At 35.5% G+C, this 17,355-nt stretch overlaps 1 protein-coding gene across 1 annotated transcript in view; it reads left to right on the forward strand.

Annotated features, from left to right (window-relative positions):
- The window catches only part of LOC118733545 (homeobox protein 5), a 45,550-nt gene extending 31,585 nt beyond the window's left edge, over positions 1 to 13,965 (forward strand). The window contains exons 12-13 of the mRNA XM_036462980.1: positions 1,676 to 2,133; positions 11,130 to 13,965. Of these exons, the coding sequence (XP_036318873.1) occupies positions 1,676 to 2,133; positions 11,130 to 12,179 (1,508 nt within the window). The 3' untranslated portion in view covers positions 12,180 to 13,965. The remainder of the gene's footprint in view (positions 1 to 1,675; positions 2,134 to 11,129) is intronic.
- The last annotated feature ends 3,390 nt before the right edge of the window (positions 13,966 to 17,355 follow it).

Raw genomic sequence — 17,355 nt, forward strand, 5'->3', positions numbered from 1 at the left:
TTTGGATATGTAAATCCGTGATCAATATTGAGCTTTCACCTTCAGAGAACTTGACATTGACGGATAAAGACACTCAGTGGCGGTTGGAGTGCATCCAAGTGCATCCCCCGCAACTGATTGGGAGTCTGCTCAACCACAACACAGATTTAAAAATTCACAGGATTCCTCTACGTGATAGACCATACCTTTTACCAAAGACCTGTGTCAACTGCGAGAATGGTATTAAGGCTTTGGAGGAGTTTTATTCAATGCGAGGCTTCCATAAAAGTCAAGTTATAGTGACTTGAAGGTTCGTTCAACCTTCTCCGTCTATTGAAGATCGCAAGCTAAGTTAGAGTCTAGAGCCATCTTAAAGTTAACAAGCAGGGCATCAATTACAAAACACCAGGGCAAAGGCGGAAGCACGTCAACCTGTTAAACTACGCACGTGGCATATTGTATTATATCTTCTTCTTCCTAATAGCCCTAGTATCCACGAGTATTTGGACTCCCTTTTAGTAAAAATGTTTCCTCTACTAAATTGATGTTTTCTAGGAAAGACCAAGTGGAGCATAACTCGGCTGCCTATGGTATTCAGACCTGCCGCCTTTTTTAAACTCAGTCAAAATCGCTTAAGGCACTTAATGGTTAATTTGGAATTACTTTTCCAACTTCCTTAAATTTTAGTACACTGTTTTCGTGAACAAACTTTTTCATATAAAAGTTTTTCATCTTCTTTAACTTTAGTACACTTTTTTCGTCTGGAAATCACATTAACAGCTTTTTCCACAATATCATAAATTTTAGTACATACGTTTGTACTAAATTTTGCATTAAGCTTAGCAAGGATTCTTGTGCAGCGCACAATTTTAGTACTTTCATTTTTGACCTAAGGCTCTTTTTATATTACTTAAATTTTTAGTACATATATTTTAATACACATTTAGAGCAGACACTACTTTTAGTCAAGCTTCTTTGTCGTGCTTTTTGCAACACATATTTTAAGCATTAAAAGCTAAGGTTAAATATTTTGTTTTTAGTACAAGTTGTATTTCATTCAAATTCATTCATTTTTACGATTTCTAATAATTAATTTTAGTTCATCTTAAAAACCAAATTTTTTATTGAAAACTGTGCCTAAATATCTTAAAATATTTAGTGGAATTATGTAACTTGTGTTCATTTACTTTTCGTTTCTTGTATTTTTAGTACACTTTTAGTACAAAAAAACTAACTCGAAAGAAAAGGTATTTAAGGGTTTCAAAAGTCATCTTGTCACAAATTGTAAAGGAATTCAAAATATTTTTTAGCTATTCAATGCAACCACAAACAATTTTAGCCCTTTTAAAAACCTTGATTTTGTGATGACAATGTGATGGTTATAACACCTTGTAAATTTCCTCATTAAGCCTACTTTCAAGATGTACTAAAAAACCAAATCGAAAAATTTTTTTTTTTAATCAACTAAAAAAAAACGCTTTTGAAGCTTAGTTAGTAGTCAACACTTAGCTCTAAAGCAAAATAAATATTTTTTATGCAAATTATTTAGCACACGCACACGTAATTTTTTCAATTAATTTAACATTTTTTAGATCAAAAAATTATATTCGAATAATGGTTAAAAATAATACAGTTCAAATAAATATTTAAAAAATACTCAACGTTAATCTTCCTTTAACTTCCACTCCTTTTCCAGGCATCGACATGATGATGGGCGGCGTTGGCGTTGGCGTCGGTGTCGGTGTTGGCTCCGCAGTCTCCTCCTCCGCCTCCGTATCGAGTAATATTAGCAACAGCAGCAACAACAACGCTTCGGTAGTTAGTTCCACAGCAGCGCTGGGCAATGTCTCGTCTTCTGTAGCCGGTCCAGCCACACTGCCCGACAGTCTGCAAGGCAATAATAGCAACAATGGCAGTAGTGGCAATGGCACAGCGAATAACAACAGCAACAACAACGTGCCCTCAACAAATGGTGGCGTTGGCGTTGGCGGTGGCAGTGCTGGCAATGGCAACGTCGGTGTTGGCGAAGACTTGAATACGCTCGAAGCGGAAATATCGGAGCTGCAAAGAGAGAATGCACGCGTCGAATCGCAAATGATGCGTCTCAAATCCGACATAAATGCCATGGAATCACAGTTGAACACCAGCGATAGGGTACGTAGGCTCAGGTTCGTTGAGGCAAACAAATATAAGTAACTAAATAAGTATGTACACAAGTTTTTATTGTTATTATTGTTGTAGACGAAAATTACGGCCTTGATTTAGTTTAGGAGAATAGCATAAAACTTTAGCAGCGGAGTGTTTTAGTGGGCAAAATATGTAGGCATAAAACTCTCGACCTCTTTGAGTCCTTGAACTTTGTTCTTTACCCCAAAAGTTCACTCCAAATATTACTTCCTTGTCTCTAAAAATATGCAATCAACTTAAATGCATATATACATATGTACCTTTGTATTTGTAGCAGTATTGTTTAAAATTTGTTTGCCTGTATTAGTGAATTTGTGTATGATTTGTTTATAAACTTCTTATTACAGTTTTCAAGGACGTCGCCGAATTTCCAAAAACCAAAAACAAACTTACTAACTACCCTAACTCAATTCAACAACAAAAAAGACATAGAAATTTAACAGACAACCGAACAGACAGCGCGCGATAGAGATAGGTAGCAAATATTATTAAAAGCAAAGAAAAAATATGGCGTTCTCTTCGTTGGCGGCGGCGGCGGCGGCGGCGTCGGCTAGCAAAAGGCGCAACAACTTTCACACCAAAACTCAAAACTTGGAGTTTTCTAACTTTTGCTCAGCAACTGCTAACTTTTGCTTTTGCCTAGAAAACGACGTCAGCTGCGGCGCCAGCGTCATACCCAACACACACCGTCGGCGTTTAACCCAAACACCAAACATAAAGTTCTAATTTTTTCTTACTTACTTACAACTTTTGTTATTTAAATTATTAGCAAAGTACAAAAGCATATGCTCGAATTCAAACTCAAACTTAATAGACACACAAGAGCAGTAAGACAGACGGACGTGCGGACAGACACACAGACAAATAGCAGCAGCAGTCAGTCTGAAAAGTGTTAGGAAATTCCAACGCTGCTGTCTCAACTTGGCAATGGCTCATATTTTCACTTAGTTCCGCTACCGTTGCCCCCCTACCCCTTCACCCTCTGCCGTTCCCGCTCCACCACTCCCGCTCTTTAACTTTAGTACTTTCTACTTAAGTTAACTTTTGTGCTTTTATCAAAGTTTATCAATTAATTTTTATGAAAAGTTCTTGCACTCTTCTCCAAACTTCCTCGACACGTTGCGCCGCCATGGCATCTCGCTTCGCAAACACTTTCACACGCTTTCAGTCGCGCGCTAAATCGCTGCGGTTAGTGTACTTGTACTTGTACCGCTGCTGTTGGCGTTCACGTTGACGTCGACGCTGAGCGTTGAGCGTTGACTTTGTGTCTGCGCCACTTTGCTTTGCAAAATTTGGAGCAGAAAGTTTATAGTCTAACAACTAAAGTTTTGCATTCGTCATCGCACTAAAGTTTTGGCGTAAAGTTATTAATAACTTAAGTCAAAGTCCCACTTCTGGGTCGAATTGTTTTAGAAAGTATTGAATTTTACTTGCACGCCATTTTGTGTACTTAAATTTGATCATCGAAAATATTCTTACAAATATTTTAAACCTTTCATGCAATTTTTAAATTCAGTTAAGCGCCCTTTGTGCACAGTAAATTTTCAAGAAAGGGGATTTTTTTTTTCGTATGTGTGTAATGTAATTGTAGACTTTAGGTTTTCTGGTCCGGCTACTCTTCGAAATTAAAATTTAAACGAAACGAATGACGCAGTTCAAATTTAGTTGCCTCTGAATTAATTAGAAAACGTTCTAATACTATATCAAAAGATATTTTTGGAAAAGTCTTGCCACAAAAGCGTGTATTTAGAAGCGCTCTTCATTTTGCTGACTGGCGAGCTATGACCTATGACAAATTTTATTTGAATTTGCCACCCCAAAACAAAATGTACATGTGCTTCTATGTCTGTTTAAGAGATTGGCCTTCAACTCACTGAATTTCAAGGAATGTTATCATTTTTTCCATACAAAAAAAATAGTTTTGTTCAAATTTTTTTAAATATTTGTGCTAAACAATAATTTTAGCAATATTTGATGTGTTTTAAAATTTTGGTAAAATATTTTTTAAATAAATTATTTTTTAACAAACTCCTTAAAAATCGATTTTTTTAACATTTTTTCTCAAGAAAATAATGCTATTAAATTAAATACATAATATGTTTTAAGGATTTTAGGAAAACACTATTTTTAGAAAAAAATATATTTACAATAAGATTTTAGAAAGATTTAAACAAAATATTTTTAGGACAATAATATTTTTTTCTTATTATTTCCTAAAATATTTTTGTAAATACATAGTATAGTTTTCTCCTGAAAAATTATTTATTCCTAAAATCCTTCAAAAGTATTGTTGTGTATTAAAACTAGTAAAACGAAAATGATTTTTTTTTCTAATAAATATATCTTTTCGCAAAAAAAAAAAATTGCCCAAACAGTTAATCTTGCCACAAAAAAAAATTCGAAAATAATGTTTTCCAAGATATTTATTTATTTAAATTTTTGCCACATTTCACACAATCATTTTTCTCTAGAAAATCCCTGCAGCACATTGCAAACAATATGATAATGATTGGAGTAACTTTTTAGCACAAGGCCAAGGTCCTGAAAGGGTTAATGTCTTTGTATAGAACAAAACCCTGTACTGAAGACTGTTCTAAAGGCTTTTATAATTCAAGAAAACATCGCTGCTTACGACTTTTGTCGATACTGCCAACCATCAAAAGGATTGTCTGTCTCGCAAACTTTGCCAAGCAATCACTTCCAAACAGTTACTACTAAATTTTGGCATAGTTAATAGAGTGCACGCTGCAAAAATGTTTTTAATTTAATTGTATTCTCAACAGCTCGCCTTCAAAGTCCTGGAAATGGGAGGTCCTCAATTTTTACATTTTCTGCAGTCGGAAGTGCACCCGCTTGTATTTTTTCTCTGTTATAGCTTAAAAGGTCCTTTAAACTCTTTAAACTCTGTTAAATAAAATTTAATCTAATTTTCCATATGCACAAGGACGCTACTAGGAATGTTAATCCCGGGATCTCGGCCTTTTTAGGTCCCAAAAATCCCGGGATGCTTGACAAATAATCTCGGGATTTTCGGGATTTGTAATTTGCGTCGATGGAAATAATAGAAACTTCATTTTCTTGACCAGTATTGGTTATATTTCTTTTTTTTTTATTTAATAATTAATATTTTTTTTAAATGTCTAGCTCATTATACATATAACACCGTGCGATAGTAAATTTTATACACAGAAATCAATATATTCGTAAAACCATGGGCCAAATATAGTAAAATTTGCTTTTTTGGTTTTTCGCTCTGACGTCAGTAATCCAAAAATTATTTAAAAAATTCAGTGAAATGTGCTAAGAGAAGAAGTATGGGTGTCAAATTAAAGAGAAAATTCTGTAGAATTTAATCAGATTCAATTTTTTTGGTACATAAGGACTAGTAAGTATTGAAAATGTCCTTTTTAAATTTCATCCTTGAAATTTCGCAATATTTGCTTTTGAAAAAGTTATATATTTAGGATTTATATAAACTCGATAACATCCTCGAAATTCGTCCTTCTAACTTTATCAGGTTAAAAAATTACCTATGCGTCCTTGCGAATCCACAAAATTTTGATTTTTTGAATTCTAAAGAAATTTTCTCTATCATTTCGTACCCATATTTTTATTCTACATTGCATTGAATTTTTGAAATAATTTTTGGAATTAATCATATCTTTGAAATTGTAAAGTCCTTTAAAATAAATCCTGACGTCAAAGAGAAAAAATAAAAACGTCACTTTAAATAAAAAGGTAGGTTTCTAACCCATTTAGTTATTAATTATTTTATGGTAGGAGATATAGAAGCAATTTTTTCGATTTAAGTTGTTGAAAAGTAATGAATATCTAAATCTGGGGAGTATCCCGAGATTGTGATAACCATCTCGAAAATTACGGGATCGTAAAAAGCGGAAAAATTAACATCCCTAAATGCTACCCTTACTGTGCCTATTCAAGTGACGCAATTTTTAAAGAATTTTTTTTTTTAATATTTAATAAAAAGCCCCATGAGAAACGAAGTACAGCGATTGGTTTTCAATTTTTATTTTAAATAAAAGGGACTATCAGAAAATAAAATTTCCATCGTATATAACAGAAATTGTGTTGCTTTTGATGAATAAAATTATTAAATTGAAAACCAATTTTGTTAGCCGACATTTTATCAATGCTGAGCTAGTTTTGTACCTACACCCTAAAAGTTACTTAGACAATTTCTTATGAAATAACTTTATGTCATCATTGATTAGAAATTTAGTAACTAATGGCAAATAGTCCTTTTTTACTGCTCACTAAACAACCAATGAAAATACAATTTCAATTACAGCAAAAATACACAAATATACATACATACATACACAAACTTTTCGTGTTGCAATCACTGGGATAAACTTACGCACAAACATTTTTTATGTAGACATAGTAAATGAGGTAAACAAATTTCTTAAATGCAATGATGATGAATTGCAATGGCAACGCATACACACACGTACATACACTTGCAAGTAGACCGGCAATCAGCCGAGAAGCCCCATCTAGATAAATTACAAAATGGCGTTACGATGACAGCAAACAATGACTGCTAAGTGGAGAGCAGCAGCAGCAGCAGCAGCAACAACGCTGCAACCAATGAGTGTGCTTTAATGCAATTTGGATGCATTTCAATGCAAGGGCTGTTGCTGTTGTGTGAAGGACCTTCCAACGACTGAGGCAACATCCCTCACCTACATGCATATATACATACATACATATATCAGCAAAGTGAGAGCAGCGTTGCAAATCCCTAAAGGTGGCGCGTACATGCGCGTAAAGTGTTGCACTGGAATTGCTGTTTGCTGGCAGACCCTATTCCCAGTGGTCACCTACACATATATGTATGTACATATGTATGTATGTATATATGTATACATAAGCCCCACCTGCTTTCGAAATCGGACGAGGCGTTGTTGTTGTGCCTAGTACTCAGATTGTAGTTGTAGTCATCTGTCCCTTTTCACTCGTAAACAAATCAACAAATCGCGTTTCATTTCGATTCGCTCCTATTCAGTCGCCCTTATAATGGCAAGCCAACACCAACACCAACACCACCCCCACCCCTAAGTCACTCTTGTTCCACTGCGTACATATGTATGTATGCATGTGTCTGTTATATTCATACACACGCACACAGCCCAAATGGGGAGTCACATGAGAATTATTTGGCTTGTGTGTAACCTTTTGGCCTCCCAAGAGACATTCACTGTTACAACTCTTAAATGTATGTATGTATGTATACGTGTGTTGGTAGGGAGAAAAAAAATGCCAACAACAAAGGAGGCGCCATATGATTGTAGTGCGCTGGCGCTTAGCCAACGACAGCACAGCATTTTCCAGTGGCCGTTCGGTGTGTATCCAAGAGCGCCACACCACCATTACCATCGCCGCTCACGCACACTGACTTTGTCAGTTGGAGCCACCACCATCAATGCGAATATAACAGTCATCTAGCTCCCCACTTGCATCCAAGAAGAGGGCGTCGCAGAACTACATTTTTTCTTGTTTTCGTCCATAATGCCACTTGACTATTCAGGTGGTGCGTGTGTATGTGTGTGTTACTTGTACACACATACCCGTCGGTGTTTTTCTTTTTATTTTCGCTTTTTTTGGACTTTGCCTTTTCTTTTTCTCAACGTCAGTTTTTATGATTTCTTTTGCTTTTTTCGCGCTTGAAATTCTAAGTTTGCTATTTCGCTCGCACTGCACTGTTTGATATCCTAGAAAAAAAATGTCTACCCTCTTCGTTATCGTAGACATTCGTACTTTTTATTGTATTTTGTTGTTTTGCCCATAAGCCCGTTTTTTTGCTGGTCGCTATCTCACCGCTGGGTGGTATATGAAGTTTTCTATTTGGTTCTGTGGTAGGTGCCACACTTTTCTTGAAGGGTCGTTATTACGCATCAACGAACCGAACGAAATTGAATTGAAATAAATTCAATTAGTTGATATTATTAAATGATGTGGAAGTATAATGACAGCGAAGAATATGAAGTCCCCTAATTAATGCGGATTATTCCGTTTTATTCGTTTTGTATAGAATGTCATAACCGAATAGGGTCAAATGGTGGGGATGAAAAGGTGACGTTATGATTTGTGTCCTAGTCTATTATTCTAATTTAACTAAATTCATTTTAAATTTGTATACTAGCTAAAAATGGTGAATATATGAACGTTTAAAAAAGATATACTAAAATAAGTAAAGAAGTATAAGTTCGGACGAAACCGAACTTTATATACCCGGCACAGGTATCGAATATCGTCGTTTCAACTTTCTCTAAACTATATTTACATGATAACTTTTTCGATTATATTCTCAATTAGACTTAATGAAATAATATAACCAAGTTTTGATAAAAATCTAGTGGTTACCGAGATACACCTTGTTGTCATAATGTGGGCGGTGCCACACCCAATTCCTAAAAGTCTATAGCAGTCTTATTTATTGTTAAGAGATTGTTGACTATTAACTTAGAGGAAATTAGCGTTCTCAGTTATTAAAATTTCGGAGTTTTAGGATATGTGAAATTTACCGTTATACGGAAACTGGGTGTAATTTCAGTCCGATTTTCAACGGATTTCTTTCTTGTACTATGGTTATTGAGTGAGTTTGGTAGAAATTGATTAATCGGTTACCGAGATACACATTTGTGGTTATAAGGGGTCGGCGCCACGCCCATTATCCAAAAATTTATAATAATCTTATTTTCTGCTAAGTGGTTATTGTAATTATCAATTTTAAGTCAATTTGATTTAGTAGTTACTGATTTATCGCAGTTTTCGTGTTTCTGTAAATTACCGTTATATGGGAGGTGGGCGTGGTTATTGCCCGATTTCAAATATTTTCAACAGATTTCTTAATTAGGTACTAGGCAAGGCTCGTGTCGTGTTTGGTACGGATTGGTGAAGCGGCTACTGAGATACAGCATTTCATCATAAGTAGGCGCGGTTACGCCCATTTTCCAAAACCTTTTTAATAATACTATTTTTTACCAAAATTCTGCTTCACATACTTATTTCGACAATTTCGATCCAATATTTACAGAAATATCGTAGTTTTTGCATTTTTCGAAAATACCGTTATCTCGGAAGTGGGCGTGGTTACAGTCCGATTTCACCCATTTTCAATACCAATCTACCTTGGATAAAGGGAAATCTACATACCGAATTTCGTTGAGATATCTCAATTTTTACTCGAGTTATCGGGTACACGGACGGACGGACAGACAGACATGGCTTAATCGGCTTCTCTATTCATTATGAGCATTTATATATACATTTATCCATATCTATCTCGATTCGTGTTGGCTGTTACAAACAACCGTTATGTGAATAAAATTATAATACAAACTTTTTCGATCCGTATAGGTATTCTAGCGAAATCCACAATCTAAATTTTTGAACTTTGGTTTTAATATAGCCACGCCCATTTCTAGAAGATCCTTTGATTGAAAAAGTTGTGGAACAAATGTTTTGCCGAAATCCGCAATAAAATTTGCGTTTTGCAAACTTTAGTCCTAAAACTGTCACGCCCATTTTTAGGGGTTTATAGCCTTAAAGAAAAATCTTGCCATACAAATATTATATCTGGATGGGTATTCTACCGGAATCCACAATAAAATTTAACTTCTTGCAAAAACCGAAGCGAATCGGAGACATGACATAATTTTTTTTACGAAATCCGTCCGACTTAAAAAAGAATGGCTCATATGTATATTTAAAAATCCTAAAATTACCTTGTTAAGCGAATTCCTGATTACAAAGGATTCGACTGAAGATGATTTTAAATGCATTAATCTGTGTCTGGCCAAGGCCGTACAGTCAGAAAAATGCATTTAAAGTTTTTTTCGTCTTTAAGGTAGAGTTGGCACACAGTGGAGCCAAAATGTAATTTACTTTTCAAAATAGTTTATTATTGATCTGCGATTATCTTGCTCGATATTACTAGTACAGCAAAAACAAAAATTCCTGGGTTTAGGATTTTAAGATGATCTAACAACAAGCGAATACTGAAGTTGCCAAGTTTCGCAAATTCCACGATCTGGTTTAAGGAATAGCATACCCTGAAGAACGATCTCCCCCCATTCCCTCCCTACACTGGATTGCAACGCTAAGAAAAGGGGGAAGAATGGACGTATTTTCAAGAAGAACGAGTTTGAGATGCTGGCTGGCAGGAATTTGACCGAAAATTATATCTGAAAATAAGGCTACAATCTAATGATTTTAATACCAGGGCTAGTTCCTTGAGATACCAAGATGGAAAAGAGATAACGGATGTCCTGAGTACGTGCTTGACGAGGAAGAACCCTAAGCACCGGGTCTAGCCAATGGCACCAATTGCTTTAAATATAACTTATCGTGTCTATGGGCCTGTCTGAATGACTGGCGTAAATTCGCAAGGAAAAGACGGTCGGCTGTCGTTGCAACAGCATTCAAATTCCCCGAAGAGTTTAGGGGAAGCTGTTGGAGTGGCAGTCATTGGCCAAGTCTAAATCTTGGTCGTTCGGGTCACGAGAACACTGTCGCGATTGGCAGAGCCAACAAGGCAAAATCCGGTCCCGGTACTAAATATCTACCGGTTCCCTTCCCCCAAAAAAAATTTTGTATCAAACTTTTTAAACTAGTTTATCAAATTTTCAAAATATATATTTTTTTTTTTAGTGTTTAGCGTTTTAGTTTAGAAATTACCTAAAGCTCTAGGTATTCAGAACCACTCAAATTTTTAGGATAAGATATGTATGCAAAGGCAAACAGTCAAATCGTCGGCTAATGACTCCTAGCAAGAGACCTCCCATCGATTATTGTTATATAATATTTTATAGGGCCCTCTCTGTTTGCGTATTTAAGCATAGTTTAATGATAACCTCACTAAATAATTTTATTAATAGATTAATCTTCTCTTTCTCTCTCTTTCTTTATTTTATTCTCTTTCTCCTCCCCCTTAACAGGAGGCTTCTCCGCTGAGTACTCATCAACAGCGTAATCTCTCTGCGGTGACTATCAATGCTGGAGGAGCAACAGCTCTTGGTAGCGTCTCCTCCAGCGCCTCAACCGCGTCCCCGCTCAGCAACCACAATGGCAACGGCAACGGCAACGGCAACGGCAACGTCAACGGTAACGGCAACAACAGCAGCAGCGCCAACGGCAACAATAACATCAACATCGGTGGCAGCAGCGTCGGAGCCAACAACAACCCCCTCACCAGCGGCAATCTCTCGCACACCCTCCCCAGCAGTCACACCATAGGGCCCATAGGCAACCACAGTGGCAGCTACTTAACACCACCACCCAGTGTCAGCATCAGCACCGCCGCTTCTTCAACCAGCAACGGCGGTGCACCCACATCCAGTTCCTATTACGAAAGTTTGCGTAATAATGTAATTACTTTGCTCGAGCATGTGCGTCTGCCACCACCCGGCAGCAATAGCGGCGCAAGCATGAGCTCGAGTCCGCTAGGCGCTGGCAATGGCGGCAATAATGTAAGTAGCACCAGCATAGGCGGTCATCCCTCCGATACCATTGGCAATAGTTTGTCTGCAAATATTGCTGGCTTACCCGCCACCGCAGAAGTTTTGAGTAATCAACAATTGACCAGCGCTTATGGTGCGCCACATCCACCACATCCCGCGCTGATACCACCAAGTCCGCTACCCACCGCATCCATTGCGCCAACGAATGTGGTGAGTGGTGCTGTATCGATGTATGCAGCGCCACCACATCACTTGACTGGCACACATCATGGCATGTTGGGTCCACCACCACATCCACCACCACCACCACCTCATGGTGGTTCAATGCCGCCACATCATCCCTATACAGTGCATCATCCAGCTGGATATGCGCACCATGAACCCTTCGACTCATACATATCGAAATTACAATCTCTCTGTGTGCCACCCGATGTTTACGCGCTACCCGACGATGGCACACGGCCGCTCTACGATGCGGTCAAACCTAGTCTGCATCAAGATTATACATTAATGCCGACACCGATATAAGCGTGGGTGAGAAGAGGGAGTGAATGGGGGGAGAGAGATTACTGGGTTTAACGCCAACTAAGAGAGAACTATTGAAAACTATAGTACTAACTACGCTGTAAATATAAATAAATAGTATTTAAGCAGATATTTATAGAGAAGACTCAAATTCGGACCATGTCGCAGAACAAATTTATGTGACACTCTCATTAAATCCATGTTGAGAGTGAACAGCAGTTGAAGAAGGAATAATTTTGAGCGCACACACAATTAGACACAATTGTTTTCCCGTAACCCGTTTTAAATAACTTTAAGAAACAGTTAAGCCACTCTCTCATTTTTCGATGACCTTGGTAGCTTCGTCCGAGGCTTCTTCAATGAGCTCCGTACTCAATGCTTTATTTATGTGACGCAAATGATGCAGAAGCACCCCACTACTGAGAAATGCTACACAGCGTCTAAGTTCCCAAGGATGGAGCTAGCAACAGGCATACATAACTCCGGCGCCGCTCCCGGCTGCTGAGCTCGCGCATTTGTAGGTGAAAATATTAAAAAGACGTAGGGTGACATTAATCGGCCTTCAATATCACGGGGTTTTCTGAAGTCCCCGCATATGACAATAAGAAACAATCTATCGGATGCCGTTTAAGTAAACATAAGCCAGGCTATCGCTCAAATTCAGCGGGATCTAAATACGTGAGAGAGTCATTGAAAATTTAACCACTCGAATACGTGCCGCCGTGAGAAGCCATGGAATATATTTAAACGATGTAGTATATTCCGCCCGCAATGGTATGCTATACTTGGCTCTTTCGTTACGCTAGTTGTTCTTCCCGACAGGGTTGGTGTATAATGTGTGTTGGAACCACCTAAAATAGCACTGAAGATGGCAAAACGCCGAAATCTCCTTGGACAGCTCCATACTTTCACACGGAGACAAAAATTGTAATTGTGAGTGCCCTGTTCAAGTGAATTTCAGGAGGAGCCTTGGCCTCATACATACAAAAATGGTTTCGCTAACACCTCACACACAGCTTGATTTAAAGAGAACTTTTTCGAGAGGGTTATAACTAAATTCAACAGAAATCGTGCATAAGGCCCAAATATTCCCTGATAGGAATCCGTGAAAGTCGCGATTATTGACCACTTATCCATCGAAAGTAGTCAAGTTTCGACAATAAATAGATCAAATACAAAAATATATGACTAAAAAAATATTGGAAATTCTTCATGAGCAGCCTCTGGCCATATCGGCATTTACATCCGTCACGACCAAGACTTATTCCGCAGGGGAAGCTTTTCGTAGCTTTCTGTAGTTTTTATATGAGCGTGTGGTAAAAGCTCTCTCTGGTCATGTTTGCGGTATAATCATATATATGTACATTTGTAAAGTTCGGAGCGCAAATTAACAACAAACAATAATTTTTGTAAATTCGAAAGAGCTTTTAAACGGTGGACGCCCACACAAAATGTATAGAAAGCTTAAAAAAGCTTTGCACACGGACAAGGAGATGTCTTTCACAGATTAAGATGCAAAATTTCTGCTTCAAGCTTCATCGAAAGTTTATTTATAAAAGGTGTAAGCTAGTTTAATGCAAAGCAAATTTCAGTGAAAGCTTTCCGTTTCAAAGTCAGTAAGAATAGCGAGAGCAAGCTCTCAGGCCGTCATGTCTATAAAAAAAAAAAATATAGAAAGCTTAAAAAAGCGCTGCACGCGAGTATGGCGATGCCCATCACCGGAGCTTAGTATAAGCTACTAGTCCAATGTATGTATATATGTACATTTAAGTATATAGTATGTATAGTAGAGTGGTCCTTAAAATGTACACATTAATATATAGTATGTTTAGTAGGGTGGTCCCAAAATATCACCATCATGTAGCATCCCTTTATTTTGTTCCACATACAAAATAAAGACATACGCGAAAATTTTGTAATGAAAAAAAGTTAAGCGGCAAAATTCAACAATTTTTTTACTTTGACCGGGAATAACCCAGCGAGTTTATGAAAACTTTTCAACTAAATTTTGTCGAGGTTTTGCGATTTAAAAAAAAATTAAAATTTTCGAGATGGTCTTTATGTTGTACGTACAAAAAAATAAAGGGGTGCTCCAAACAAAATTTTAATGTTGATATTTTTTAAGGCACACCCTAATGTATAGTATTAGTTTGTAACAACATAACTTAATAAAAGAAGTATGAAAAATATTACTTTTAGTAAAAAGACAGGTATTAAGCATTAGCCTTATAAAAATTTATTTAGTTTCTAAATATAAAAAAAATACTTACATACTTAGATATAACGAAGTATTGGCGTACCCATTAGAAGTCATTAGTTGATATGAATGTATTATCGAAGCAAACTTGTAAATTTTTAATTGTGTTAATGCATGTACATACATGCATAATTAGATCGATTTTTCCTGGGTCTGATGCAAAAATGTAGATTTTTGTATAAATTGGATTTACTAATATCAAATAGGCATTCTAAAATGCTAAGCTAGAAATCCTATACGAGTCAGACGGCATGATGAAGAACGTCCGAAAGAGACACCCCTCGGATAATTTCTGTATTAGTAAAACCACTTGGATTCGTATTCCACCAAGAAAGCGTTCAATGTTCTCACGCTCGTAGCAACAATTGTAAATAAATAATCTCTTTGTGTATAACGTATTTAATTTCACTGCTAAATTTTAGCTGTTAAATCCGAACTTTAGAACTAAATGAGAAAATTCGAAAATTGTTGAAGAGCGCTAAATTATAATTCGCGCCGGTATTGATGTGCAGTTCCGCAAGACAGCGAAGTATGTACATATTTATTAGAGAAAGTAATTTATGTAGTTTGCTAAATTTAATTACATACATATGTATGTATGTATGTACTTATGTATTAAAGCGTAAACATTAGTATTAAGCCATTCTAAGTATTTAAGCTGAGATGTAGTTGTTTTATAACCACTAAAATTACAAATATTTCTCGCTTTTTACTTTATATAATTTTTGTATAAAAGTTTTAAAATAGGAAATGTGATTCATTTATTTTTTAAATTTAAAGTGCAATTTGTTTAAATATTTTGTTTAAGTTTGAATAAACTGTTGTAGCTCAAATATTTAAGTAAGTATATAAAATTAAGAAAGCAAGTAAAACTGTTACTGTAGTATAAAGTACACATATATATAAATCAAGAATTGAGCTAATATAAGTAAGAATATTGGCATACAAATAATGGCGAATTTCCACTAGGCATTGATATGTCAAAAAATATTATAATAATATTTATGTGCCAATACTGTTTTTATTTACCTAGTGAGACGTTTTTTTTTTAATGTCCAACCTTGTCACAATTTTTTATTTTTTTTCATTTAATGCACAGTAGAAATTCGGTATAATGCTGAATTTTCACTAGGCACTAAATGACAAAATTTTTTATGATTATATAGGGTAATCAAAAATGGCCGTGTCATTGCGTTCGTAAAAAAGTCATTATGTTTGTTTCCACATGGCATAAATTTTTTGTCATCTCAATGCATAATGGAAACTTGACATAAGAATTAAAAAAAATATATATTATGCCCGATTCCACTGTGCATTAAGTGGCACAAATTTTTTAGACAAAAGTGCTCATTAAAAACAAATTCGTGTCATTACTCTTAGAATAATAGTCATTTAATTTGTTTGCAGTTGGTTTTTTTTAATTGGCTCATTTCAATGCCTAGTGGAAATTTGGTATAAGTTCGGTATAAGTATGTGTTACCATTTAATATAAAAATAGCATATATGTGTATACATACAAATATTTATTCGTAGATTAACGATGTAAAAACAGTTCTTGGGTGTCATAAAAAAATATTAAACTACATTTAGTGAATAAGAAAAACGCAGATATCAAGAAAGTGCAATAAAGAGAGTAACTTATTTAGGATAAGCAATTCGCTAAAATACATAAAATTCTATAAAAAATGTATTAACAAGTAATAAATAAAAATACGAGGCAAAAAAATTAAAAAATATAAAAAAACGTAAAATTAAATCCGAAACCAATTCAGTATAGGTATACATAAATATGTATGTAGAAACAAAAGTTAAAAAATACTATAATTAAAAAAATTCAAATAGACAACTTAATTTATTTATTTGAAAAATACCCAAAAACAGTGCTGAAATTTTTAACTTAAACTTACAATCAAAACAAAAAAATAATTATTAAGAATGATTACAGCAAAGATTATAATAAAAATGCACAACAACTTCGTTTTCGCGTATTGTACTTGTATGTACATATGTATCACATAAAAATAACTAGAGTATTATTAGCTGTAAGAAAAAAATTTAGAAAAAGACAAAAACATTAATCGCGTATATTAACTATTTCAATAAGCCAAAGCGAAAATAAAAATAAATTGTAATTATAAAAATAATTCAATGTTAAAACTAATTTAGTAAATAAATAAATTTCAATAAAAATAACTAATTCTTAATCGTTTTTTTTTTTAATAAATATCAAAATCCTACTAAACTTGGGGCAGTTTGTGAGTGCGTGGTGAGTATGTTTGTTGCTGTTTCCCGCTGATCTTTTTTTAAAGAGTTGCCACCTTTTCTTAAGATAAATTCAATTAATTAATAAGTTATATAAAATATAGTACAACAATTTCGGAGTCAAACTATAGATGTTCAAAAATTATTTATTTCGAAAATATTTTTGAAGAGGGTTGCCACCTGTTGAAAAAGTAAAAATCAATTGTGGATTAAAGGAGCGAATTTCCGTAGTCTGTTATCAAATTTGGTTAGGAGACACACCCGTTTCGGCGTTATGCCATCGTCGGTGTAATTTTTCGTTTAAAATATTTTGACGGTATCAAATCAGGCATACGCAAATCAGCATAACGAATTTGCGAAAATAGCCTAAGAGTTTCGAAATTACGATACGACAAAGCGGATTTGGGCATACCTAACGCTAGTATCTGTACTTCTTTTGGCAGTATAAGTAATACTTTGTTTTGGACTCAAAATTTTTAGAAAAATTCCACGAATGCACAGTACAGCTCAACAAACATCTATTTATATATCTAAGGGTGGCTACATGTAAATTTTTAGGTTAGATTGGAATGGTGGTGGAAAACTTAAAGGACCAAGCAGCAACTAAGTAAGTAAGTGCGGGGTGTTCAACGAAATTGAATTTATTTTGAAGGCGTACAT

The sequence above is a fragment of the Rhagoletis pomonella genome, unplaced genomic scaffold, assembly GCF_013731165.1.
Source record: "Rhagoletis pomonella isolate Grant_MI unplaced genomic scaffold, Rhpom_1.0 Rhpom_scaffold_00002, whole genome shotgun sequence".
Taxonomy (NCBI): Eukaryota; Metazoa; Arthropoda; class Insecta; order Diptera; family Tephritidae; genus Rhagoletis; species Rhagoletis pomonella.